Here is a 27,551-nt window from a genome sequence, read left to right on the forward strand (position 1 = left end):
TCGAACCTCCCTCGCAAAGACAGTCTCCGCCCCACAATGCACCGCGGCGGACAGCCTTTGAAAAAGCGGCGCGGCTCGTTCAAGATGGCGGAGCTCGACCAGTTGCCTGACGAGAGTGAGTAGCACCTCAAAGCACCCCCCCTCTTCCCGCCCGCCGCCCTCCCGCCCGCGGCCCCGGCCGGGACAGGCGGCCGTGCCCTCCGCCCGGCCAGCGGGCTGACTGCCAGCCCCACCGTGGTCCCCCCAGCCCTCCCACCCCGGTGTTGCCGCCGCGTCGCCGCCTTTGTTATGGTGTCTGTGTGTTGGTTTCTGGGGCTGTGGGAGCGCCAGGGCCGGAAACCGAAAGCCCGGGGACCCAGCCCTTGCGGGGCGGAGGCGGTGGCCGCGCCTCTGGCCCGACTCGGGCCCCGGGCCGAGGCGGGGGAAGAGGGGCCCCTGGCCGCGGGCACCGTCCTCGCCGCCGGCAGCGCTCGCCCGGCGCGGAGGGACGCGGGGCGGGTTATGTAACTCGCCCGTCCCGGGGCCGGGAAGGGCTCGGGCTGGGAGGGGTGGTCACAGCCCCTTCTTGCATCAGCCTCTGATGGCGTCCTGTGACAGTCCCCGCCTCTGCAGGCACCTGTGGTCCTCGCTGCCACCCCCACCCCTCCGGCGTGTCCACCCCTGGAAGTGTTTCCGTGTCAGAGGGCTGGGCCCCTTCCCCCGGGACCACAGGTGGCCGGGGACCTTTCCCGAGGCAGCCCAGGCTGGGTACACAAGTGCTCAGGTGGCCCCTGTCCCACCTTGGACTTTTTTCTGCGCGATCGTGTCGTAGGAATCGCGGGGCATCTTTCCCCGTGGGTGCGCCCCGCGCCCGGGCTGCTCGCACTTCCCGACCCCCGCCCTGCGCGGTGCGCCCCCCCCCCCCCCCGCGGGCTCGGACCCGTGCGCTCCCGTCGAGCCAGTAACAGCGCCAATGCCCTAGTAGAAGCCCTGTAGGTAGGACTAAATGTAATTTACAACGTCGCATGAAGTGTATAAAAAAGGCGAATATTTTAGTTAATTACAAGGAGGTCCTGATCCACACTCGCTATTCAGTTTATGTATTTATATCACTTCTGAGAGTTTTAGTATAACCCCCCCCCCAAAAAAAAAAAGACTCAATCACTACTGTTAAGTGTTATCTGTGCAAGGGGCAAATGACAGCCAGTTCTGTTTTCTTTGTGATATACTCGTAATGTGTTATAAAGTTAAAATAAAAGTTCAGTTGCCGCACTGGTGAGAAGTTGTATTAAGGAGCTTGCATTTTAAATTTGCTCTAGGCCTGTGCGAAGTTCCAGTGGAACTTCTGCAGCGATGGAAATGTCTTGCCCCGTCCGATAGGGTAGCCGCTAGGCACATGTGGCCGTGGCACTCTTCAGATGTGGCTAGAGTGACTGAGGAATTGACTTTTCAATTTTACTTAATTTTCGTTCATTTGAATTTAAATAGTCACATGTGGCTAGTGGCTACTGTGTTGGACAGCGTGTGACTGTAGAGCACCAGGGGAATTTTACTGTTTCTTGTTTGGGGAATACAGTGGGTTGTGATTTAGGATGCTCCCAAGTAAGGGTGGGCCCACTAAGCACAGTATGCTTGTCATCTGAAAATCCTTGCTCTCTTTATCGTAAAATTTTTTATCACATCTTAGAAGTCACAACCACAAGAGCTGTTATTTGGTTACTGTACTCATTCTGTTAAAATGAGGTGTTTTAAGTGGTTTTCTTTCAACTGCCATTTGGAATATTTGTTCATCATTAAATGTTTATTGAGGACTTACTTTGTATCTTTGTAGAGACTTGGGACTCATAGTAGGGTTCAAATTCCAGCTACACTATCATACTATATAACATCATTTATGTTACTTTGTCACATCTCTGGTACATTGGGGTGGGGCATGCATATGTGTGGTATATCTTGTTTAGCTAGACCACAGCTTGTTGAAAGCAGGGATTGCCATACCTGGTTTGTCACACAGTGCCGGAAACCAGATATACATAAATACTTGATTTATATGGAATTGAATGTAGGGTAAGAGGCATTATTAATGAAAGTGGAGCTGAGTCTTGAAAAGGGATACAGGAAAGAGTGATATGTTTCTTTGCCAGTTTTAATCAAGGCTACTAGCTAATAAATTAGACAATAGCCAGTATAACATTATCAAGGTTAAAAGCTACCATTTATTGAGTACTTAGTATAAACCAGCTGCTGTACAAAACATTATATGCATTTGCTCATTTAATCTTCATTTCAATTGAGGTAAGTACTCTTACTAGTTTGATTTTATATATGAGGAAACTGAGGCTATCTTCAGCCCAGATATTTCCTCTGAGCTCCTGTTCTTGATATCTCTTGCCTGTTTCACATCTCCTCTTAGATGCCTGAGGCCCCTCAAACTTCACGGGTTCAAGATCTACCTCATAACCCCATCCCAGGACAGAGATACTTCCAGTGGTTCCTGTCTTAATGAATGGCTTCACTATGCATTCAGCTGAAACCTAGAGGTTATATTTGGAACTTCCCCCTTTTTTACTTTCCATATTTAAGCCTTTACTAAGTCTTGTAACTTTTGCCTTCAAAAAAAAAAAAAAGAGTTTACCTACTTCTCACTACACCCTAGCCCAAGCTGTCAGCATCTATTACTTGCACTATCACTTCAGCCTCTCATATTCCACCACCCAACCCCACCATCCCACCCCAACCTGCACAGTTAGAGTGATCCTTTCAAAAATTACATATACATATATAGATATATATGTATATGTCATCCTGCTGCTTAAAACACTTTAGTAGCTATAAGACCCTTCATGGTCTGGCCACTCCGCACCTCTCTGGCTTTATTTTGTAGCACTGTTCCTTTCATTCTGTCCATTTGAGCTAAATTTGATTTTTTTCATTCCTTATACTCACCAGGCTTCCTTTTTTTTTTTTTTTGCAGGGCCTTTGCACCTGCTCTTCTCTCTACTTGTAATGTTCTTCCTTCCCTGTACTTCAGATTAACTTGTGCTTATCCTTTAGATCCCATTTTAAGCCTCTTCAGAGAGCTATTTTCTGTCCTCCCTGACAAAGATTACTTCTTATTAAATCTTTTCCTACCCCTATGTAACTTCTCAGTGGCAGCTGTCACAGTTGCAGCTTTCCATTTGTTACTGTGGTTGGTTAACTTTGGTTAGACGTTGCACTAGAGAAGATACATTACTGTTTTTCTTCATGCTTGCATTCCAGTCCCATGCATAACACCTGGCTTACTTCTTTGACTTTTTTTGTACCATTTGTCCCTTGCTAGCTACTACCCAAGCTTGGTGGCCTCCCTTCCTTCCTTAAATACCTCAAATACTTTCTACCTCAGGGCTTTTTTACCTGCTGTTCTACCCAGATTTGATTTCCTGCTCTCTCATGGTTGGTCCCTTTCAGATGATCCCTCCTCAGAGGAGCCTTCCCTGACTACCCTGTATAAAGTAACTCCCCACACTGAGATCACCTTGTTCATTTTGGTTATAACAACTGCCAGGAGTGTAGTTATCATTTTTTGTGCTTGTTTATTGTGTGTCTCCTCCCACTGTGTAAGTTTCCTGAGAGCAGACGCTTTGTTTATCTTTTCCTTCTGGTAACCCAGCCCTTAGAATAATGCTGTGTCAGGCACTCAGTGAATATTTATTGAATGAATGAATGAATGAATGAATGAATGAATGAATGAATGAACATACCCTGTTAGAGCAGGATTCTAACTTAACTTCTGTAAAATTCATGTTCTTAACCTAATAGTTGTTGTTGTTGTTATTGTTGTTTGATCAAAGTAATACTAACAGCATGATATAAAAATCAGCCATGTACTATGTGCCTTGTTCTCTAAGCACTTTTATATGTATTAACTCATTTAATCTCCATTTTACAAATGATGAATCAGCAGCACAGAAAGGTATCGTAATTTGCTTAAGGTAACACAGCAAGAATGTGGGAGAGCCAAGATTCAAATACAGTTAGTTTCAATCTGCTCTCAACCACTGTGCAATGCTGTCAAAAAAGATAAAAGGTTAAAAGTGGTAGGTCAGATTCCTTAAGATATAGTTCCTGCCTTCATGGAGCAGAAATGGATATCCATGCTGCTCACGCCTCTTCTTCAGATCTCTGCTCAAATATCACCTTTCAGAGAAGCTAATCATAAGCACTTTATAGAAAAGTAGTCTTCTCTCCCCCAGCCCCTCCACATTCCCTGTTCTTATTTTCCTGCATTATTTTTTTCATGTAGCATTTGTTTGTTTGTCTCTCCTCACTAGAATGGGAATTCCATGAGAGCTGGGACTTCGGCGTTTCTCCCATGTGCCTATAGCAGGGATGGATGCGGTCGGCAGTCTGTACACACTCACCAAATGAGTGCATGATTATTCCTTTTTCTCAACGAACCATATCTCTCATGGTAGCTACGCTACATGGATATGTATCCTGCCCACTACTGCTGCTTCCCAGTTGTGTTGTTTGAGGTTTTTTAGCAAGACTTTACAGCATTTCTCCCCAACTTCTTCCCTCAAAACTTTATTGCCTTTGGTCATTAAACTTCAGTTTGCCATACAGAAGCTCTTAAGTTGTCCTGTTAACCATTCCCCACATCTAGGCAAGACGGTAGAGTAAAAGCAACAGTGGGTTTGATGTAGATGGATATCTGTTCTTTAAGCCTCTCATTCTGCCCTGTAGAAGAAAAGTCAATTGAGGTTTAAGGATCTGAGATACATAAAAATATTTCATAGCCAGAACTACAATCCTTTATCTGTTGCTTCTCATTTAAAATTTGTTGTCCATTTATATGAGTCATAACCCATTGCTGCTTGTGTTAAACACCAAGGAGAATCTTTCTTCACTGATTTTTGTACTAAGTCCATGTTCATTCTTTATCCCCTGAGATCATCTTTTATTTATTGATTTTTATATGGCGTAGTGGCTCCTTAAAGATGTTTGCACACATTTTAACATGCTATTTAAAAAATTGTCTTTTTTCAATGCAAGTAACTGACCACATTTCAAATAACTTCACTACTGCCTGAGTTTAGATTATAGTCTTACAAACATAAATGGATGTCACAGTTACTGAGATGAGAAAGTATGATTATAAAATAAAACAAAATTGAAAACAAAGAATGATAAATAATTTGACTATAGTAAAAGAAAAAAAGTATTTTAAACAGTTCCTGTTTTGGAGCATCGAAAGGGTGTGGTTTTTTTTCCTTTTAATTTATTTTTAAAATTGAGATATAATTAACTTGTATAACATTGTATTGTTTTAGGTGTACAACATAAAGATTTGGTGTACGTATATATAGCAAAAGTTTTTACCACAAAAAGTCTAACAAACACCCATTACTACACAGTGTTACAATTTTTTTCTTGTGATGAGAACTTCTAAGATGTGTTTCAGCCACTTTTAGGTACATAATACAGTATTGTTAACTATAGTCACTGTGCAGAACATTCCATCCCCAGGATCCATTTGTCTTACAACTAAAAGTGTGAACCTTGTCACCCGTTTCCCCCACCCTGGCAGCCACCAGTCTCTTCTTTGTACCTGGCTGAGTTTGTTTGTTTGTTTGTTTGTTTTTTAGATGCTACCTGTAAGTGACAGAGATCATCTTTTATTACTTTTCCAATGTCTTGGACTTCTTTGCAACTCATATATCCAATTCAGAGATTTCAGTTTAGTGCTCTCCCTTTTTTATAAAAACTCCTATCGATTCTCCTACTCCCCCCACCCATAGACCCCGTCCTGTATTCACACAGAAGCTTGGTGTTTCTGAGTGAGCCTCAGGGTTACCTGCCACAGAATCCCTGAGGACCTTTGTCATCGTACAGAGTCTTTGTGTTTGGGGAGCTTCCTGGTTATTCTAATATACACTCAAGTTTGTTTTAGTCAGTGAGCCCATCCAACTTCATGCTGGTCCCTCTTGCCCTTTCTGAACTCCTTTTGCAGCTTGGATCTTTAAGTGTTGCACACGCCTGCGTTCTAGACGTCCAGGGGACTCGCTGCCTGCTGTGACGGTGCCGGGACGCTTCTGCTTTCTCCAGTCCATTGCCACTTCTGGTCTTTGCCTTCGTAAATATCGGTTCCCTTTCTCTTTCCTTCTCCAACAACAGCACACTCTGGACGAAGATCCAAAATCGCATCTGTCCTAGTCTTCCTCTTTCCACGTTTCTCTCCCTAGGAAAGGTCTCTGCGTCTCACAAGTTAGTAAGACTCCCAAGTGCCTCTCTCCAGTTCCTCCTCACCTTGTGAGCTCTGGTCCATAGCCTGAATTGTCTGCTAGTTACTTCTAATTGCACATCCCACCATCACTTCAAGCTCAACATGATTTGCTAAAACTAAGGGGATCACTGTTACCCCCAAACCAAGTTCTTTTTCTCTTACTCTGATCATGAAATAATACTGACTTGTTTCAATTGCAGGCTCTTCAGCAAAAGCCCTTGTCAGTTTAAAAGGTAAGGATCCCAGCATGATTCTTTAGGCATGGCATGAGCTAGAAATTTAATCCATTAAGCTAATTTGAATATACTGTTTCTCTTTTCTTTCTAAGTTATGATTCATTATAGCTTTTAAGGACTGGTTTTCACTGGTGGTAAATTTAAATTAATATACTGTTAATGAGAGTTGGTCCTAGGTTGTTAGAAATTACTAAGAATTTTTTCCCCTAGAATTATTGATTGATTAAAGAACTTCCTTACTAGATTTAAAACATTTATTTTTAAAACATTTATTAAACAATTGTGCTAAGCTGTACTTTTGCATAATAGTTTATTTTTTAAAAATCTTGCCTTCTAAGTAATAATGCAAGTCTCTTAAAAGTACAATAGTAATTTTCTGAGAAAAAAAATAATGTTTCTTGGTCTTACTCTTTCTGTAAGTAGTACATTAGACCAACCCTCTTAATATAGTTCATTTTGAAATTTTACCTCTTGAGCAAGATTCTACTGGGTAAGTACATTTGAAACCAAGATAGATATTTTAAAGTTTTTAGTACTTCTAGTTTTTAAAACTACTGTGTTGTGCTTTGAATTGGTAATTTATCAAATTAAATCCCTCAGACTTATCTTCCAGAGTTTCCCTAATTTATTTGCCTACCAAGATCAACCCCACCCCACCTCTTTTTTTGCAATTATTAAAATATACATCTGAAAAAGCATTTCATTATTTTTCCTCAGTATTAAAATCATTTAAAAGATATATATATACAAGTGAAATAAATTTCATATAGAAAAAATTAGAAAAAATGCTGGCGAGCAACTAGAAGGAAATGAAACTAACTGTGTTTGGTACATTCATCCCAGGTTTCTCTATCTCTCTCTGTATAAACATATTCTTTTTATAAAAATTAAACTCATCCTTCTTTTCATAATATTACTAATCAGTCAGTTGATTGAATCTCTTCTGGTTGCATACAACTCAAGACATTTCTTCGAATTAAGGAAAACAGAAACGCCACACATTTCATTTTTGGATATCAAGGGTTTCATATATTGAGGCAGAAAACAGTTAGAAATATGCTCTAAATTCAAGGTTAGAAGAAGCTTTTTTCATTGCCCTGCTTTCAGTTAGATTGCATTTATGAGATAGTTCTTGGAAAATTAGAATAGAGGAATTATTAAAAACCAAGAAGAAAGAAGCCACACATTTTAATATTTAATATTTTCATGATGCATTGCCTTGCCAAGTTATTTAGAGTTGGACCAAAAAAAAAAAACACAGAAGAGATTTTTATTTGTAATAGACTAAAATTATTACAATCTGTATTTTTTTCATATTGCTAAATATTTCAGATATATTGCTGTTATTAAAAAGGCAATGTTCATAGTATGAAATCCTTTGAACTAAACTTAAATCTTATTAGTAATAATTATTTATTACAGAGGGAAGCTTATCTAACACATGGAATGAAAAGTTCAGTTCTTTACAAAAAACACCTGTTTGGAAAGGCAGGAATACAGGCTCTGCTGTGGAAATGGTAAGGAATTAGTTTTCTCACACTTTAGAACATGATAGCTAAATTGTCTGTATTATTGTCATGTGCAAGTTCTTATAGCACAATAAAAATTTTCCAAAGTTTTTCCCCAACTTCAGTCATTTGAGTCTTTTTTTTAATTGATTGAGTTTAGAGAGAGAGAAAAGAACATTGATTTGTTGTTCCACTTATTTATGCATTGGTTGCTGCTTGTTTGTGCCCTGACCGGAGATCGAACCTGAAATCTTTTTTTTTTTTTAAATATATCTTTATTGATTTCAGGGAGAGGAAGGGAGAGGGTAAGAGAGAGAGATAGAAACATCAATAATGAGGGAGTCATTGACCGGCTGCCTCCTGAACGCCCCCAACCGAGGATTGAGCCCACAACCCAGGCATGTGCCCTGACTGGGAATCGAACCTTGATCTCCTGGATCCTAGTTTGACGCTCAACCGCTGAGCCACACCTGGCTGGGCCAAACCTGAAATCTTGACATATCGGGAAGAACTCTTAACCAACTGAGCTACCCCTCCAGGGCAAGCATTTGAGTCTCTTAAGTGTCATTGAGCAGTATATTTTCATATATAGATAAACAATCTGTAGCCTGTGATAATTTGTTCATCATTAGTATTTGTTAAGTAATTGTAGTGTTTTTTTTAAGTAGACAAAACCAGAAAAATTCCCAACAACCCAAAATCATACTTTTATTAGCTAGTAAAAATTTTCATGGCTCTACAAAAAGATATATACATAAGTGGTAAGATATTAAAATCTTGTGTAGGTCACGGGTAATTGCATTTAGGGGTGGGAAGTAGAGATGGGTGTATAGTTGGCATGACTAATGGTTTGGGAGTCCTCTGCTACTTCCCTGCCCAGTTAGGTAGTCAGGAGGCTTTAGGGATCAATCATGAAACAGTCCTGGAGCTGAGATAGACAGCAGTGGTCACAGTAACTTGGGCAGCTGGCCACAGTGAATGTGCTGGACTTTCTACACTCTGTCAGTTCTACCACCATCATTCCCTTCCTTCTCTCAGGGAAGGGGGGAGAGAGGGAGAAGGGACTTCCCGTCAGGGCTGTGGAGTGTTGAGGCTTTCCGTGGGTTTAATTTCAAGGATCCATACCTCTAGCATTGACCCAATTGGATGCTGCCCATATGTTGCTAGCCCTCTGTACCTGCCTTCCTTCTGACTAGGCAGGAAACTCTATCTTAAATAGTGGAAGAAGGATTTCAAAAAGAACGCAGATACTATTGGAATGTTACTTCTGTCATGCTTCTTTATTAATGAGGCCTCTGAACCTAGAATGGACTGTAAAATTTTTTATATTATAGGCTTTTAAGTAATATGATGTACTTCAGGCACTTAAAATTTTTTTTAGTTCTACAGGCATTTATCAGGTATCTGTTATAGGTATCTTGTATTTTTATTAACAAATGGAAATTCTGTTAATTTTTGACAGAAGATCTGGTATAACATTATACACATTTAGATTTGCCCTCTAGAATGATCTAGTAACTTTGCCCCAGCCCAGCCCTATGCAACAGACATATCTTGTGATATACCCAACTGGTGTTAATCTAAACAGCAGCATAATAAGAACTGGTGTTCCCAGAATTTATTTTCCTATCTTCATTCCAGGCTGCCAGTGTACTAAGGAGATTTGGATCCTAGTTTTCTGTTGTTGTTTTTTTTAAATATCTCTTTATTGATTTCAGAGAGAGGAAAGGAGAGGGAGAGAGAGAGATAGAAACATCAGTGATGAGAGAGTCATTGATCGGCTGCAGCCCACAACCCTGGCATGTGCCCTGACCGGGAATCGAACCCCGATCGCCTGGATCCTAGGTCGACGCTCAACGGCTGAGCCACGCCTGGCCGGGCTGGATTCTAGTTTTAATCATTAGCTAGGTGGTTTATTTGTAAACAAATTGCATAAATATGTATCTTACTGCTTTCTAAATCTAAGATCATTTGTATTTGATTTTGTGTACTTTGTATTACCCATACTTCATCCTTCTGTACTACTCACTGATAATTCAAAGTTAGCTGTATTTTCCAATATAGAATTATATTGGAACAAAAATGGAAGCGTTTAGTCTTTTCATAAAATAAAAAAATTTATATCATAGCCTTTCAGAAATTCAAAACGAAGTCGACTCTTTTCTGATGAAGATGACAGACAAATAAATACAAGATCACCTAAAAGAAACCAGAGGGTTGCAATGGTTCCACAGGTATGTGTGTGCTAAAGTGTTGTTTCACGTGGTGGAAAGTGAGCAATTGCTCAGGGTAATAACTTTATATTTATTCTGTTACATTTTGAGTAACAAGTTCTTTAATTTTTTTTTTTTAAATCCTCACCTGAGGATATTTTTTCCATTGCTTTTCAGGGAGAGTGGAAGGGGAGGTAGGGGGTAGAGAGAGAAATATCAATGGACTGCCTCCTGCATGCATCCCGACCAGGGTCAGGGAACAAGCCTGCAACCGAGATACGTGCCTTTGGCCGGAATCAAACCCAGGATCTTTTGGCCTGTGGGATGACGCTCTAACCACTGAGCAGACCAGCTAGGGCACAAGTTCTTTTCTTTAAATCAGTGCTCCTGCTCAGCTCCTATTTTAGTTACCTAGAAAAGGTCATTGTTTTATTGATGGACTTGAAACCAGAGTAGAAAGCCAATCCTCAGTCTTACAAATACACACTTTCTTGTAAGCACGGTTATAGATAGTGGACATTAAGCAAATGGATATGGCAGTATGGAATCAGTTTGGGGTTTGGCATGGAGATGAGAGGGGATTTTACTTTACCACTGAGGGAAGCATGTTGAAGACTTCCTTTATCCAAAAGAGGAAAATATACGGCATAAAATCATAACTCTTTTTTCATTTTTGACATCTATTAAAAAAAAGTTATAGTGGACATGTAAGAATCAAAGCAGTGAATGAAAACTGGGTAAGGAAATGTGAACTTCAAGAACAGTGTAATTTTTCTATCAAATTCATGATTTTTGACTTAGTTATTCCCTATTTCCCTGTCATTTTTGTTTGTTTGTTTATTGTTCATCCTCACCTGAGGATATTTTCCCATTGATTTTAGATAGAGTAGAAGGGGGAGAGGGAGGGAAAGAGAGAGAAACATCAGTGAGAGAGAGACTCGTCAGTTGGTTGCCTCCTACACGAGCAGGATTGCTTTGGAGATTTGGAGTCTTTGCAGTTCCATGCAAATTTTAGGATTGCTGGTTCCATTTCTGTGAAAAGTGCCATTGGAATTTTAATAGGGATTATATTGAATCTAAATAGTTTTGGGTAATATGGACATTTTAACAATACAAGGTAGAACAAAAGTAGATTTACAGTTGTAAGTATGTGAAACACAATGTATTGTATTATCTGTTAATTATTATTTGCTATATGAATGACTGTAAACCTACTTCTGTCCCACCCTGTGTTAATTTTTGCAGTCCATGAACACCGAATATCTTTTCCAAGCATTTTTAAAATTCACAGAAATGAGTACTATTTGCTGAGATTTTTTTTATTATATTTGGGCAGATTTTATTATCTATGTTATGTTGTCTTTATAAAAATAGTTTGAAACTTTTGTCTCTCTTCATCAGTGATTTAAAACAATAGCATTGGAGCTCTGGTTTGATATAAAAATTTGTTGGAAACCATCTAGGCCTAGTGCTTGCTTGCATGTTTTTTCTCTCACTCTCTCAAGAGTAGCAGAGTTCTTACTGGTCTTTTCTGGCCCAAGAACTCCAGGAATATTTCTCACAAGTATCTTTTTCCTGCACACCTTAATTTAAGCTGTACTACAGTGCAAATATTTCACCTTCCTTGTCAGAATATGTTATGAAACTGGAGGCTTTAATTAACTCTGTTAAAATTAATTAGAATGTTTATTAAGTAATAACCAAAATTTCATGTTGAATATTGATTTTTTTTAATGTTTTTATTGATTTTTTAGAGAGAGAGGAAGGGAGAGGGAGGGAGAGAAATAGAAACATTGATCAGCTGCCTCCTGCTGGGGATCGAGCCTGAAACCTGGGTGTGTGTCCTGACCCGGAATTGAACCGGTGACCTCTTGGTGCAGGGGGCGATGCTCAGTCCACTGAGCCACACTGGCCTGTTTAATTTTTTTTGAGTACTTAACCACAATCTACCTTTTTACAAAGGTATTCAATGTTATAGATGCTCATTTTTACTTAGTGGAACTATAATTAATCTCTACTTTTTTATTGTATAGAAATTTACAGCAACAATGTCAACACCAGATAAGAAAGCCTCACAGAAGATTGGTTTTCGATTACGTAACCTACTGAAGCTTCCCAAAGCACATAAATGGTGCATATATGAGTGGTTCTACTCAAATATAGATAAGTATGTATCATCGGTTATATCATGACTGTTACTTGAGCTGAAAATTTAAGTTTTTCAAACATTACAAGCTACAATCTTTTCTGTGGCCCATTTTGGTCCTACTTTGTCCTAAACTACTCCTGTTCTTCATTCGGGTTTGATCCGTTTCCATTTCTTACAGTTTTCCTCACCTTTTCCTCTTTTGAGGAAGAAGATGTTACACTTTTTAGTGAAAAATAAAAGGAAAGTATAATTTCTGTGTTGTAATTTACAAAGACTAGGAAACAAAGCACCGTTGTTTGCAATGAATGGGACTTGTTTCACACATCTTCAGATTTTTAAGTGCTAGTATAGTAGTAGAGAAATAGTTGATTCAGTAAGATTTTAGGAAGATAGTCTCTCATGTGGTAGTACTTACGTACTTTAGTTACACATAAATGTTTAAATAAAACATTAAGAGATTTGGGTGAAATCTATCCAACAACAGAATTTGCTGAGGAAAAATTCTGATTTCTCATCCATCTTAATCTAACGCATGCTCTGGTGGTTGCTCTGCTGGCTACTTACCTTTACTTCCCTTCTCTGCTTTCCACACCAACGGCCTGCTCTGAATCTTGTGAATCTCATGAGTGTTCATATTTAAGCCCAAAACCTTTCTGTATCATTGCTGGTTCCTGGTTGCCCAAACTCTTGAATAGAATTGTTTTATTTTTGTCCACAGATTTTCCATAGGTATTTATTTGAGCAAGCTCTGAGGGTGTCCTAGTGTGATGAGTTCTTGAATTCCAACCTAACTCTCTGGAGAGCTCCAGTTTTCTAAAATTGATTTAATCTCAAAGAGGATTCCTTGGTGATGGTTTTACCTTTGGGGCAGATACTTTGTAGCTACAAAGCCAGGGCCAGGATAGCCCCCCAAAGGATATACTCCTGTAGGATATTTAACAAAAATCCAGGTCTCCTGGACATCTCAAGCACAGACAGTATTTCCTGAGTAACTTTTACACATTTTTTTCACAAATGCCAAGGATTTAATTTCGTTTTAACACTTTGAATGTGTACCTGTTGTGTATATGATTTGGGTAGAAGTGAAAGTTTGGAATTTTGTGATTGGTTTGATGTTGAAAATTGAAATGCATATTTTTAATTTTATGTCTCTTAAGTAACATATTGTATATTAACTATTAAAATATCATTTCTATTTTATAGACCACTGTTTGAAGGTGATAATGATTTCTGTGTATGTCTAAAGGAATCTTTTCCTAATTTGAAAACAAGAAAATTAACAAGAGTAGAATGGGGAAAAATCAGGCGGCTTATGGGAAAACCACGGAGGTAATAAAGTTTTTGTTTAAAATAAAATCAATAAGTCAGTAGTATCATTACTACATTGATTTTGTTTTAATCTTCAAGAGGACTAGTACTAAAACATAAGTTTTCAAAATAATTATATGTTAAATATATTCTATTAACCAACTTAAAGTAAGGGCTTTTTGTACTTACACATCTTATAACTAAATGTGCAATTCCAGTTTTGTTTATATCATAGGTTTTGAATATAATTTTGTTATAGATAATTATCTATACCCACTGTTCCAAAAATATTTAAGAATGCACTAAAAAGTATTTAATGAGCTATACAGTTATATATACATTGTTACTTAATCTTCTGTGAAACTCTTTTTATTACTTTAAGAGCCTTATTTTACTTTATATAAAAACAAATTAAATGAATTTATCTAATAGTTACTTTCCTAGAAACGACTTTTCCTTTTCCAGTGTTAACTTACTTTCTAACACATCTTAAAACTTTATATTGCTTTTGAATGGACTCTTGAAATATATTAGGATTAGATCATTGGTTCTCATATTATGTCTACCTGCCTTAGTAAAAAGCATGTGCAAGATTTTTTATTTTATTTATTTATTTTTATTTATTTATTTTTTTAAATATATCTTTATTGATTTCAAAGCGAGGAAAGGAGAGGGAGAGAGAGATAGAAACATCAATGATGAGAGAGTCATTGATCGGCCGCCCCCTGAGCCTGCAACCCGGGCATGTGCCCTGACCGGGAATCGAACCACGATCTCCTGGATCCCAGGCCGATGCTCAACCGCTGAGCCACGCCTGGCTGGGCAAGATTTTTTATTTTAAATGGTGGGAAAATTCAAGGAAGGCCTAGAAATAATAAAGTTACATGTCCAAGTAGAAATGGAAATTAATTTTAATAATTTCTGGAGATAGTGATGAAATACAGGATAAATTTTAATTGAACTGGTAATATTTTGTTTTATCCTTTGTATTTAAAGATGATCTTGCTTCAGATTGGTTTCTTTCACTTAGTAATATGTATTTAAGTTTATTCCATGTCTTTTCATGGCTTGATAGCACATTCTTTTTGGCAGTGAATAATATTTTGTTATCTGGATATACCATTCACCTCCTGAACGGCATCTCAGTTGCTTCCAAGTTTTGATAATTAGGAATAAAGCTGCTATAAACATCCATGTGCAGGAAAATGTCATGTTCTCCTGAATAGAATATTAAAATTGGACTTTGTCCTTAAGAGAAGACCTGGGATCCAGCTACAGTTTTATCAAAGGATGTGAACAGATCCTCCTGCTTTGTAGGAAGGAATAACCAAGACTTGCTTATATATCTTTGAGTCTTGCAAGGCCCTGGTTTTAAAAAGATGTAATTTACTTTGGAAGGAAATGAATATTTCTATGAACCCGTTTTTAAATACAGTACTCAAGAGTGTGAGGAAGAAAGAACACTGAGATGGATGGTCTGATTTGACACTTTTGTATAGGATAGTTCTCATTTTATATTATTTTTATAATTTATCCTAGATGTTCTTCTGCATTTTTTGAGGAAGAGAGATCAGCATTAAAACAGAAACGGCAGAAAATCCGGCTCTTACAACAAAGGAAAGTTGCGGATCTTTCACAATTCAAAGATCTCCCAGATGAGATTCCTTTGCCCCTGGTTATTGGAACCAAAGTTACAGGTTAGTAAAGATAAGCTAATTAATATTTTGACTTGTAATTTTTCTCTAAAATAACCTCTATGAGAAAAATGGCTTTTAAATTTAGAAAGCTCAAACTATAGTTCTGTAGCAGTATACTGTAGAGATTACTGTTCATCTGTGGATTGTTTAAATTTCAAAATTTTAAATTATTCTATTTTGTTCCTTTTTTAAGCAGTCTTTTCTGTGTCGTCCACAAACACCATATTTCTTATGATCCTTAGGTCTAGAAATAGTCCATTTCTAATGACTCAATAAAACTAAATTATGCATTAGGTAGTTTGGTCACAATTTTCTAAGGGTATAAATTTTGTCAATTTATAGATGTGATTCTATATATCCACTTCAGCTATAACATGGAGGGAAAGTACCACCAAAACCAAGTTTAAATTAATCTTTAAGAACTTGGTAAACTAAAATCGCAACTTATGTAGTACAAAAAATAGCAAGGTGTTAAGTGACTGGGTAATTGTACTGAAAGGGCTTGAGAAATGGATTAATCAGGGACTTTTTACCAGACTCTCTTAGGTGTCCCCCACCCATCCATGTAGTTTTCCAGTTAGCCCAGCATTTATGGAGACCTTACTTCAGCCCTTTTATGGCTCTCTAGTTTCCAGGATCACCCTGTTAAATTTCTGGCTGTTCTGCTGCTCATCTCAGCCAGGACTACCCCATGGGCTTACAAAAGCTGCGGGTTTTTCTTATTCTTTCCTGATTTAGTTCACCACTTTTAACTGGCAAAGTCACACATTTTTACCCACTGGTCCACATCCCGTCTACTCCGTATGGCAACAACACTGCTGGTTTTCCTGACCAGCCATTACACTAGTAAAACCATTTTCACCAACCAAGTTGGAGGTAATGTGGGGCGTGAACAGCCTCGTGCAAAAAGGCCATTGCTTCCCTGACCTTACTGAAGCTCCAGCCATCTTTTAACACTGAACATTTCGTAATTGTTGTCTGCGTTTGATCCATTTACGCGGCCCTGATGGTTGTCACAGACGACTGCGTGCAGGTGTAAACTTGTCCCTTCAGAGAAAAATCACCAACCTCTTCATGCTGTTGTAACTGGAAGTCCTTTTCTATGTTTATGCTCGTTTATTCAACTTTATTTATTTATTACTTATATCTTCTGTATAACCTGTTTACTTTTCCCTTCATTGATCTGTCAAAGACTGAGAATATTTTAGGTGTCTACAATTGTTTTTTTAAATCAGTTGATTCTTTTAAGCAGTTTTACATTGAATATTTGTGTTAATTAAAATGATACTGTATTGTACTTTTTTTGTCCATATAAAATGTGTCACTTTGCCTAATTTAATGCCTTAAATGCTATTCTTATGTTTTTTCACTCTTGCTGGTCCTTGCTTGGATTTTCCTGATGTTATTTCAGACTGGATTTCAATAGTAGTGATACAGAAGTTCATCTGTGTGACTACCCCCGAGTTTGGTGATTCACTAGAAAGATCCAGAGTGCTCAGCACTCATGGCCTTGGCTTATTACAGACAAGGATACAGTTAGTAAAAGAAAAAGGTGCATAGGGCAGAAGTCCAGAGGAACCTAGTGCAAGCTTCCAAGAATCTCCTTCCTGTAGTGTCACACATGACTTCCCTAATACCTCCAACAGCAAGTTATAACAACACTTGAGGTGTCTACCAAAATAACTTGTTAGAGATTCAGTCCCCAAGGTTTTTATTGGGGACAGGTCACATAGGTACCCTTGCAAAGCACATACTGGAATTTCAGACTCCTAAAGGAAAGCAGGTGTACAGCATAAATCTCATTGTTTTCACAAACATTCTAGGCACAGAAAACCACCTTTATCTGTATGGGAACACTTTTGAAATTCAAGTTCCCAGATGCCAGCCCGGGCGGGCCCTTCTAAGGGTAGCAGTCTCAGGCCTCCTGTACTCATTCTTCACAGCACCCCTGTCTCTCTCCTCCCCCCATTAGCATAATGACTAAAGTCCTTTTGTTATTTATTTATTGTTTTGCAATTCAGAGTTTAAAGCCATGATTTTAAAATATTTTGTTTTTAGGTTGGTAGATTTGTGATTTCATCCATATATCAAAGTAGGGATTGACATTCATAGTTTTGTTTTTTGTTTCAAAAAATTTTTTTGTTTCTCTAACCTGAAAATAAAGTAATTTTTGAATCTGTAATAGACAACAATACTATGCTTCCTATGTTTTACATGCTTTGAGCAGTTTTATATTTGACAGTTCTTTGTATCTTCCAAACATAATTCCTTTTTGGTTCTTTTCTCAGCACGATTACGTGGTGTTCATGACGGTCTGTTCACTGGACAAATAGATGCTGTGGACACTCTTAACGCTACTTACAGAGTAACTTTTGATAGGGCAGGGCTTGGAACCCATACTATCCCTGACTATGAAGTTCTTGTAAGTATTTCATAACATGTTTGTACATTATGCCTATTAAACATATTATGTAGAATTTTCTCAGAGATTGTGCTGTATGATAGAATCAAGATTTCAGTTCTACTGAGGAAGAGATCCTTAGGGGTACAAGTCCTGCCTACTGGACCCCTGAAGCAGAACTATACTTCAGTCTTCCACATTTTTGAGAATCTGTCATTTCTCTGTTGTACCTTAACCACATAGCACTTTAGTGTGACAAAACTGATCGCTTCTGACGAGATCATCTTGGGGAATAAGCTGCGCAGCACTTTCATTCCAGCTGTTTTGTTAAAGTACAGTCTTCTTGCAAAATGATGTTTAAAGTAGGAAGTAACATCTTGCACTTTAAAATTTGTTCTCCTGTTTTATCCTCAGAGTTATATAAGGTAGGTGTTAATTACCCCCACTTTTTGCGTGATTAAACTGAGACATAGTAATTACAAATTACTGTAAGTAATTTAGTCAAGGCTCTAGAGCTGGTTTCCTGACGGACTGAGACTAGAATTCAGAGCCTTTGAATTTTTGATACAGTCTGTTAAACTATGGGGCCATTATTTCACAATCATGCTAGATTTAGCAATGTCATGAAAATTATACACCTTTCTAATAAGTTAAAATAATTTTAAGAACTAATCTCTGCAATCAAACAAAGCTTTTAAAAAGTGAATAATGAACTTTTAAAAAAAATGTTATTGATTGATTTGAAAGAGAGAAAAACTATTTGTTGTTCTAGTTATTTATGCATTCATTGGTTGCTTCTTGTATGTGCCCACACCAGAGATTGAACCTGCAACCTAGGTGTATTGGGATGATGCTCTAACCAACTGAGCTACCCCGCCAAGACAATAATACACTTTTTATAGCAAAATTGTTTGCCTCTAAGCATTATGAAATTAAATTATTCACCTTTAGTGTCCCTTTTTTCATTTCTTTGTTTATACTTGATTTTTAAGTTTCATGAACTTGCAATTAAAAATCAAAACTTCTTTATCTCCTTAGTGCAAAAATAAAGAATCTTCCTTTTTTGATACATACGTTTTAAAAACTACGACTCTGTTTATTGTGAGGGTTTCCTTTTTAAACAAATTTTTAGAGAGGACAAATAAGAGAAATAAAATTTGGATTAAATATAGAGCAAAGTACACCAACCATAAGTTTTTTCATTAAAGGTTGAGATCGTTCAACCTCCCTTTTCAAAAAAGGACAGTTGCTTTCTGTTTCATCAATGTAATTTCTCTTATGAGAGCACCTAAAGATTCCTCTGTGGCCAGAGAGTTGACTTTCATTACAGTAGGTAACGTTCAGATAGTCTTTAACACAGAGACAACATCTTTGATCCTTTGTTTTGATCTTTTGGTCTTTTTCTTAATTCTGTTTTGTGGGTTCAGTCTTTTGGTGGTATTTTCATACTCTGACTTAAGTTCTAGCCCTTTGATCTTCGTAGGATAATATATTCTCTTAAAAATCATAGCATATGAGCTAGTGCATATCATGCAGAGATATAATGTTTTATAAGACTAAAATGACTGGCAAAGTTCTACAAATCTTGTGGACCTTTCTCTTTTCCCACAGAGTAACGAGCCTCATGAGACGATGCCAATTGCTGCCTTTGGACAAAAACAGCGGCCTTCTCGGTTTTTTATGACTCCACCACGGCTACACTATCCTCCCCTTCTCCCAGCACCAGCTACGGTACCATTTTGAAATGTCATCAGTAATTTAAATGACTACTATCAATGTAAACTATGTTTTTATGAAATATACATCCATTACAGCAACTCAGGAGGTGTCCACATTGTTTTGAGTTGTCAAATTTTAAATAAAACAAGTAAATAGTTGCTTCAACTCTGGAAATACTTGTTGTAGGATTTTTAATATATTAAATGTAATAGAATTTACTCTTTATGTAAATATAAGATACTTCCGTTTGAACAGTCAGTGGTTAAATGATTCCTTTTTATTTCCATAGGATAATGATCCTTTATTAGGTCAGTCACCTTGGAGAAGTAAGATTTCAGGTTCTGACACTGAAACATTAGGTGGTTTTCCAGTAGAATTCCTTATTCAAGTGGTAAGAATATTTTTGAATATATTGACTGTTTGTTAAAAAAGTCAGTGTCTTTTGTGTTATTGAAGTTGAAAGTTTTTTCTATGACCAAATATTTAAATTTTTTTAATCATTATATTGATTTTAAGAACTTTGTTATGTGTTCTGATAGGAGATTCATACTATTTTATCTCTTTTTAAATATAACGTTAGCTGGCACTGTTTATCACTGCCTAGATCCTTCACTCATTAGGATGGTAAAATGGTGCTGTTCTCATTCTATCGTCCCTTCTTCTTTTATTAGCTGAAAGAGTCCTAACAGTGGTTAAATTTTTTTTTAAGTATCAGTATGCAGTCATGGATTTTAACATATTGGTGCTAAAATCCACGAGTTCATATTTGTGTTAATCCACTGCAGTTATTATTATTAGTGGTCAATGAATTGTCCCAGTTTCGGCCAGTGAAAGCTTGTTCGGATGGACTCCTTAGTCTTTTTGACATGTCCTGGTAGCAGTGAATTTTAAATAATATTTTCCTATTGGCCAATTAGATTTAAAAAATAAAAAGCCTGTGCTATATTTATATTGAAACACTAAAATCTACTGCTAAAATATCTTAGTGAAAAACTGGGAATTTGATGTCTAACTGATGTACTTAAATGCCTCTATTTGTTTCAAAATATCTCTTCCTTCTCTATAGACCAGATTATCAAAAATCCTCATGATCAAGAAGGAACATATCAAGAAATTAAGGGAAATGAACACAGACGCAGAAAAATTGGTAAGGCTTTATTTCTTTGCTTGTCTACTTTTAAGATGGTAGGGCTTCTTTAAGGATTTTTAAATATTTTATGGAAGAAAAATGTTAGTTTTAAAAAGTATTTTTTAAATTGATTTTTTTTTTTAAATATATCTTTATTGATTTCAGAGAGAGGAAAGGAGAGGGAGATAGAAACATCAATGATGAGAGAGTCATTGATTGGCTGCAGCCTGCAACCCAGGCATGTGCCCTGACTGGGAATCAAACCCCGATCGCCTGGATCCTAGGTTGACGCTTAACCGCTGAGTCACGCCCGGCCAGGCTTAAATTGATTTTTTAGAGAGGGAGAGGGAGAGAGAGAAACATCGATGTGAGAGAGAAGCAAGATAAATGTTATTTTTAAATTTTCATTTGCACCCAACCGGGTGTGGCTCAGCCGTTGATCGTCGACCTAGGATCCAGGCAGTCGGTGTTCGATTCTCGGTCAGAGCACATGCCCGGGTTGTGGGCTGCAGCCAATCAGTGATTCTCATCATTGATGTTTCTATCTCCCTCTCCTTTCCTCTCTCTGAAATCAATGAAGATATATTTTAAAAAATTTTTTTTTCATTTGCTATCAGTAATATTTCCAAACTGGATGCAAAATAAAATTCAACTCTCTGATGTATGCAAGAGACACATGATATAAAAGGACATTCAAAGGATAAAAACGTAAATGTATGTAAAGATACACAGTGCAAAGTTTTAAAATAACAGAAGGTCTTATAACTATGTTAATATCTGACAGTAAAAATTCAGAGCAACAGATATTATAGGACAGAAAGAGGCATGCTTCCTAATGATGAGAGGTATAATTTCAAAATTAGTAATTTGAAATTTATATGTACTTAATAACTTAGCCTTCCGATATATAAAGCAAAAATCAGCAGAACTCAAAGGAAAAAGACAAATCCACTATTATAGTGGAACAATTTCCATAGCCCTCTTAGTAACTAATAAAACAAGTAGTCAGAAAATCAATAAGGATATAGATTTGAAAAACACAGTCAACGAACTAATTTTATTAGCATGTGTACAATATTACACCTACCAACTACAGGATACTATTCTTTTGAAACCCACATAGACTATATACAAAAATTAGTTATATGCTGTCCTTGAATCAGATTTCAACAAATTTCAGGATATTTAGATTTCTCCAGAATATTCTCTGATCACAGTACAAATAAACTTAGAAGTTAATAACAAAAGGATACCAAGAAGAAAGATCTCCTGCTTGAAAAATTTTAAATGCAGTACTAAATAAACTATTGATCAAAGAATAAGTTATGTGGGAGACTAAGAAAATGCTTTGAATTGAATGGTATTGAAAATTATATTCATCAAAACATTGGGATGCAGCCATGCCTATTTTAGAATAAAAGAACATGTTTGAATTGAAAAAAGACTGAAAAATCAATAAGTTAAGCATCCATCTCAAGAAATTAGAGTAAGAACAGCAAATTAAACCCAAAGAGAAAAGTAATAAAATTGAAAACAAATCTCAAATAGAGATGATCAACAAAGTCAGAAGTTGGTTCATATGGAATTTACAAAGAAAATGGAATGCTGGTTTGGTAAAATCTTGAATTTTGGACAGCTCAATTGTTTATATCATACTTTACCCAGCAAAAGCAAACTAAAGCCAAAGCACATAGTCAAAATATGAACTTAGATGTTTAAACTTTCTCTTTGTAAAGTGAAGGGGGGGGATTGCTTTATATTATATTAAAATACTTTAGTCACTTTTATAGTACAAGGACAAATTTCTCAATCATATACCTGAAAAGTTTTTTTTATCAAGTCCATTCAGAGTTAAAGTTTGAGCTACCATTTCTTGGTGAAATTATATAGCATATTAAAGTCAGTGAAAGTTTGTCTAAGATTTTTAATTTCAATATGCCTTTTCTATTTCGGATTATTCAAATATTTTAAGAATACTCATATAGATCATTCACAGAGAAATTAATCGTGTGTGTGGAATTTATTAATATATTAATATATATTGCTTTAGCAATATATAATTCTAGAGTAGGAAAGGGAGTTTATCCCTGGGAATTCTGTCTTACCCATTTTTAAAATCATGTCAGTAGTTCTGGGAAACTGAATACTATAGGCTCTGTGCTTCTTCCCTCTCAGATATTCACCACTGTGAAAATTGGTTTTCTTGCTCTGAATATATTGTCAGAATTGTCCTTACCATTTTGTCTTCTTTCATTTTGAGGATTACGGATCTCTGCAGAAATCTGCTTAACAGTTAACCGGTCTTCAAAATAGAATCCATGTTGCATGTCACACTCAACCTGTATGTGGCTGCCTAAGGCACACTAGTTGATTATAGGAGGGATGGATAGAAAACCAAATTATAGTAACATATTTAAAAGGGCAGGGTTTTATAAATAACAGCTTTATTGAGATAGCATTCACATACCATATAAGTCACCTATTTGCAGTAAGTGGACAGTTCAGTGGTTTTTAGTTTACAGTTCAATTCACAAGTTGTGCAGTCATCACAATCAATTTTAGAACATTTTCATTATACCCCAAAGAAATCCCATACCTTTTAGGAGTCTCTCCTCATTTCCTCCCAAAACACTTCCCCCCACCCCATACCTAGGTAACCATTAATCTAATTTTTGTCCATCTAGATACTTAATGTATCTGACATATTAGCCATTTCCCAACTTTGTACATTTTGATATATGTATATAAAGTCCTTGTATGTCTTTTTAAACAACTCATAAAACTGTTGAACACAAAAGTTGAGGACAAGGGTTTTGACACCCTCTAATGAACTCTGTGCAGGATGATACAGAACCTTTAATTATTTTGATTTTGTTTAACTAGTTCTGAGTCTGCCAAATTATACACTTATTTATCCTCAAGAAAAGACAGTCTTCTAAATAACAATACATAATGTTGTTTATGACACACAAAGTATGGCATTGAGTGTTGAGTGTTCTAATAAGCTTTAGTTTATATTGGATAAATCAGATCTCTCATTATATCATTGAAATTGTACTGCTCAAAAACCTCATATCAAAATTTGATTCTTTCTCCTCAGAAGTCCTATTCCATGCCCATCGGCATTGAGTTTCAGCGGAGATACGCAACCATCGTTCTGGAGCTGGAGCAGCTGAACAAGGACTTAAACAAAGTCCTGCATAAAGTCCAACAGTACTGCTACGAGGTGGGTCGTTCACATGCGTTTCCCTCGAGGGGCTGTGTCCTCTACGCTTTCATTTGACACTTAATACTGTTACCTTCACATTTTAGAAAATCCAAACTAAGCCAATATCTTTATAAAATCCTTTAACAAAACCATATTTCTTATGTATTTTTATTCCTTACAGTATCAGTGTCGAACAGTGCTTTATATCCAGTGAGCTATCAATTCTGTTGATTTTATTTGTTTGTTTGCTTGGATTACACCTGATGAGCTCTCCAAAAAAATTTAGAAAAACAATTGCTCTTTTTTTTTTTTTAATTATTTATTGAATTTAGAGAGAAAGAAGAAGGGTGGGGTGTGGAGACAGAGAAACAGAGGCATTAATTTGTTGTTTCATCTACTCATGTATTCATTGGTTGATATCTGCATGTGCCTTGACCAGGGAGCAAACCTGAAACCTTGGCAGCCTTGGTGTATCAAGGTCATGAGTGACTATGGAACTGTTCCAGAGTAAAGGAATCTAAAGAGACATGACAGGCAAATGTATTCGGGGGGGAAGTAGCTATTTGGAAGAGTCATTGAGTCAGTTGAGAAATTTGAATATGGACTGTTAGAAAATAGTATTATATCAATGTTAAATTTCCCAAGTGTGATAATTGCACTATTCTTATGTAAGAGAATATCCTTGTACTTAGGAAATATGAGTGTTTAAGAATAACGAGTGTAAGGGAAAAGAATTCATATATACCAACAAAGAGATCAAATGTTAAGTGAAATAAGCCGTAAACAGTTAGTGAATCTGGGTAAAAGGTTATCTAGAGTTTTTGTCCTATTTTCTTTAGAAAACTGTTATAGGAGAAAAAGACTTCTAAGGTAAGAGGGCACATCATTTTTGTTATAAATGCTAGTTTTGTAAAAACCCAAATCTAAAACCGGCACACACACACAAATGGTGTGGCCTTGTGAATGTATATCTTACGTTTCAATCCTTGCATTCAGCTTGCTCCAGACCAGGGGCTCCAGCCTGCAGATCAGCCTACAGACATGAGACGAAGGTGTGAGGAGGAGGCGCAGGAAATCGTTCGGCATGCAAATTCCTCAACAGGACAGCCCTGTGTTGAAAATAAAAATCTGACGGACCTTATTTCCAGGCTTACAGCGATTTTATTACAAATTAAGGTAAATTTTGGAAATGTTTTCTTAATTTTGACACCTAGATGAACTATGCTATTTATTGCTAAAAATTGTGGCACATAGATTATATCAGGTATTTTCTTGTCTGTAATTGAACTGTAACTGAATTTTAAAAAATTTTTATCCTTCCCCTCAAATTTTGAATGTTTTTTCCCTTTAGTGTCTAGCAGAAGGAGGAGACCTGAATTCCTTCGAATTCAAATCACTTACAGATTCACTGAATGATATCAAGAGTACAATAGATGTTTCTAATATCAGGTAATTCATTAGATGTACCCTCATCATTTCTATATTAAATTCATAGTGATTTCCAGGACCAGTTTTAAGAATTAAGCATATTTGTGAAATATTTATATAATTTGTATCCTTTAAATAAATTGTAGAAGAGCTTTTCAGTTATATTCAGTCTATTGATAGAATAGAAACTTCACATGGAGTTTTTATATAAAGGAATCAGAAGACATAATATTTAGGTTTTGGTTTAGATGGAGGTTCAACTTAGAAGTAGGGACTCCCGATCAAAGAGGCTCATCCTCTGTCACTCATTCGATCTTTGCTTCTTTCAAGCATACTTTTTCTGTTAGTTCTGATGTAGAATTAGGGCTAATGTGAGGGGGAGATTTATTCCTTCCCTGGGAGCCTCATCTTAGCTATTTCCTAATAACATTCAGCTTTTCCTTTTGTAAAAATTGTTTTTAATTTTGTGAAATCAAGCAGTTAACTGTGTTTCTTCTTTCTTTAGTTGCTTTCAGAATAATGTAGAAATCCATGTTGCACATATTCAGAGCGGCCTGAGCCAGATGGGAAACTTACATGCCTTTGCAGCAAATAACACCAACAGAGACTGAGTAGAAGACTTTGTTATTCCAACTGCATAGGACAGTGTTTCGAGTTCTTTTCCTCTATATAGGCTTCCAACACCAAGTAACCTAACTGCTGGAAAACAAGGGAAATTTATACCCCAAAAAAGGCATTTTAATATACTGTACTGCTTCTTAACCCAGCATTGCTGACCACCGTTATATTTATTTTTCTTTCATTATTCAGCTGCAGTAACATTGCTTGTGTTACATATGTTTATTAGCAAGTAGTTTTTGAACTGAAAATGTCTGAACATAATTTCATGGAGAGGAATACATTGACAGTTTTTTTAATGTGCATGAATTCAACCCTACATGTGCAGACAACTGTAGTGGAGGACATGAAGAAACACAGTCTTCCTCTGCACATGCGTGGCAACGTGGAAATTCCATCTAGAAAATGACACCTGCGGTTCATTTAGTCAATCACCATCTCAGTCTTCAAAAGAACATGAGATATGGGAAGTCCTAGTTGAAGGAAGGCACTGGAATGTAGATGGAAAATACGGACTGTACAAGTATATAGAGTATATACTTGCAGTGTGACATGGTTCTGTAGATCATTTTATAATAATAAATATTTTAATTTATCATAATTTATAAAAGAAACCTTTGTTGTTTGTCTGTTGAAAGAAAATGAAGGAGCAGGAAAAAAACATTACTTGCAAAATGCTGAATTTCAGCACATGGATTTGGCATGTCTTTTCCCGTCAATTCAGGGCAGAATGCTATTGTTATGAGATTTATTAAAAAAAGACTGATAACACACTATTTTCATATTTTTTGTTTATTTGCACAACTTTTGAACCAGATTACTGGTTAAAATCCAACAATATACCATTTATAAAGTAAAAAGATTTTATAAGGAAAACATATAATAACCAGTCCTGTGAAATACAGATAAAAGGTTTATATTTGGTTGTGGTTTTGTTTTTCTGTTTTGTTTTTTAAGGAAAACCCTGCCTAAAATATTAATCTTGTAAAAAGTGTGTATTTGGAATTCTCTTTGTTTTAATATAGAATATTATAAAGTCAAAATATAATAAATTGTTTTCAGATTTGGAGTTTAAGATATAGCTGTAGAAGTGGCTTTAATTCCTTTAGATGTCTCATAAAATGAGGCTTTTTATATGTTAATGTATAATAAAACTGAAACAAGATTATTTTCCATTTGAAATTTTTGTATAGTTTAAAAATGCTTCCAGATTCTGTGCCACTGCAGAACTTTAGTGCAGAGTTTATATTTAGCTCAACTGTTATGTTAATTAAGAAAAGCATAAATCTTTTATTCTTAATATTTGTAATTCTAAATAAATTGATCTATGAAAATTAATATTGTCTACATTTTTCTTTAGTTAATATAAGTTGTTAAGTAGTCCTATTTAAGAAGTTTTAAAGAATTGTAATTTTTACTAAATTTTATTTTTAGGGGAAACTACAGATTAATTACCAACTCATTCTGAATTACAGTGCTATCCAATATTATTTTAAGGTGGAGTTTTTTCGAACCCTGAGTAAATGACTGAGGAAAATGCTAAGCAAGCAAGTTACTCAGCTTACTGTAGACCTAATGAAAGGTCAATTTTAATATTTTCTGCCTAGCATTAGGTAAGTATTTTTACATTTTATATTTCTTAATACTTATTGTCGCCCGGCCAGGCGTGGCTCAGCCGTTGAGCATAGAC

The 27,551-nt window shown here is 36.6% G+C and overlaps 1 protein-coding gene across 2 annotated transcripts; it reads left to right on the forward strand.

The window, feature by feature from the left end:
- On the forward strand, positions 1–27,199 carry LIN9 (lin-9 DREAM MuvB core complex component). 2 transcript variants are annotated; one of them, XM_087828955.1, is made up of 16 exons: positions 61–115; positions 2,393–2,519; positions 6,448–6,480; positions 7,906–8,000; positions 10,121–10,225; positions 12,238–12,371; positions 13,557–13,682; positions 15,201–15,358; positions 17,647–17,780; positions 19,371–19,490; positions 19,768–19,869; positions 20,545–20,625; positions 23,708–23,833; positions 24,812–24,991; positions 25,167–25,264; positions 25,749–27,199. In XM_087828955.1, exons 2-16 carry the CDS (start codon positions 2,486–2,488, stop codon positions 25,852–25,854), a joined length of 1,632 nt encoding a protein of 543 aa, XP_087685081.1. In that variant the 5' UTR covers positions 61–115; positions 2,393–2,485; the 3' UTR covers positions 25,855–27,199. The 2 variants fall into 2 exon arrangements, with proteins under 2 accessions (XP_087685080.1, XP_087685081.1); XM_087828954.1 differs by lacking the exon at positions 2,393–2,519 and having other exon boundaries at positions 1–115.
- The last annotated feature ends 352 nt before the right edge of the window (positions 27,200–27,551 follow it).

The sequence above is a fragment of the Miniopterus natalensis genome, chromosome 21 (genome assembly GCF_054644295.1).
Source record: "Miniopterus natalensis isolate mMinNat1 chromosome 21, mMinNat1.hap1, whole genome shotgun sequence".
NCBI classification, from domain to species: Eukaryota; Metazoa; Chordata; class Mammalia; order Chiroptera; family Miniopteridae; genus Miniopterus; species Miniopterus natalensis.

Bases quoted from the DNA above. Each gene is read 5' to 3' on its own strand.
- LIN9 (XM_087828954.1), top strand. From the start codon at position 37: ATGCACCGCGGCGGACAGCCTTTGAAAAAGCGGCGCGGCTCGTTCAAG. The intron at 6,481-7,905 runs GTAAGGATCCCA...TATTTATTACAG, and splicing joins AGCCCTTGTCAGTTTAAAAG to AGGGAAGCTTATCTAACACA. The intron at 20,626-23,707 runs GTAAGGCTTTAT...CTTTCTCCTCAG, and splicing joins ACACAGACGCAGAAAAATTG to AAGTCCTATTCCATGCCCAT.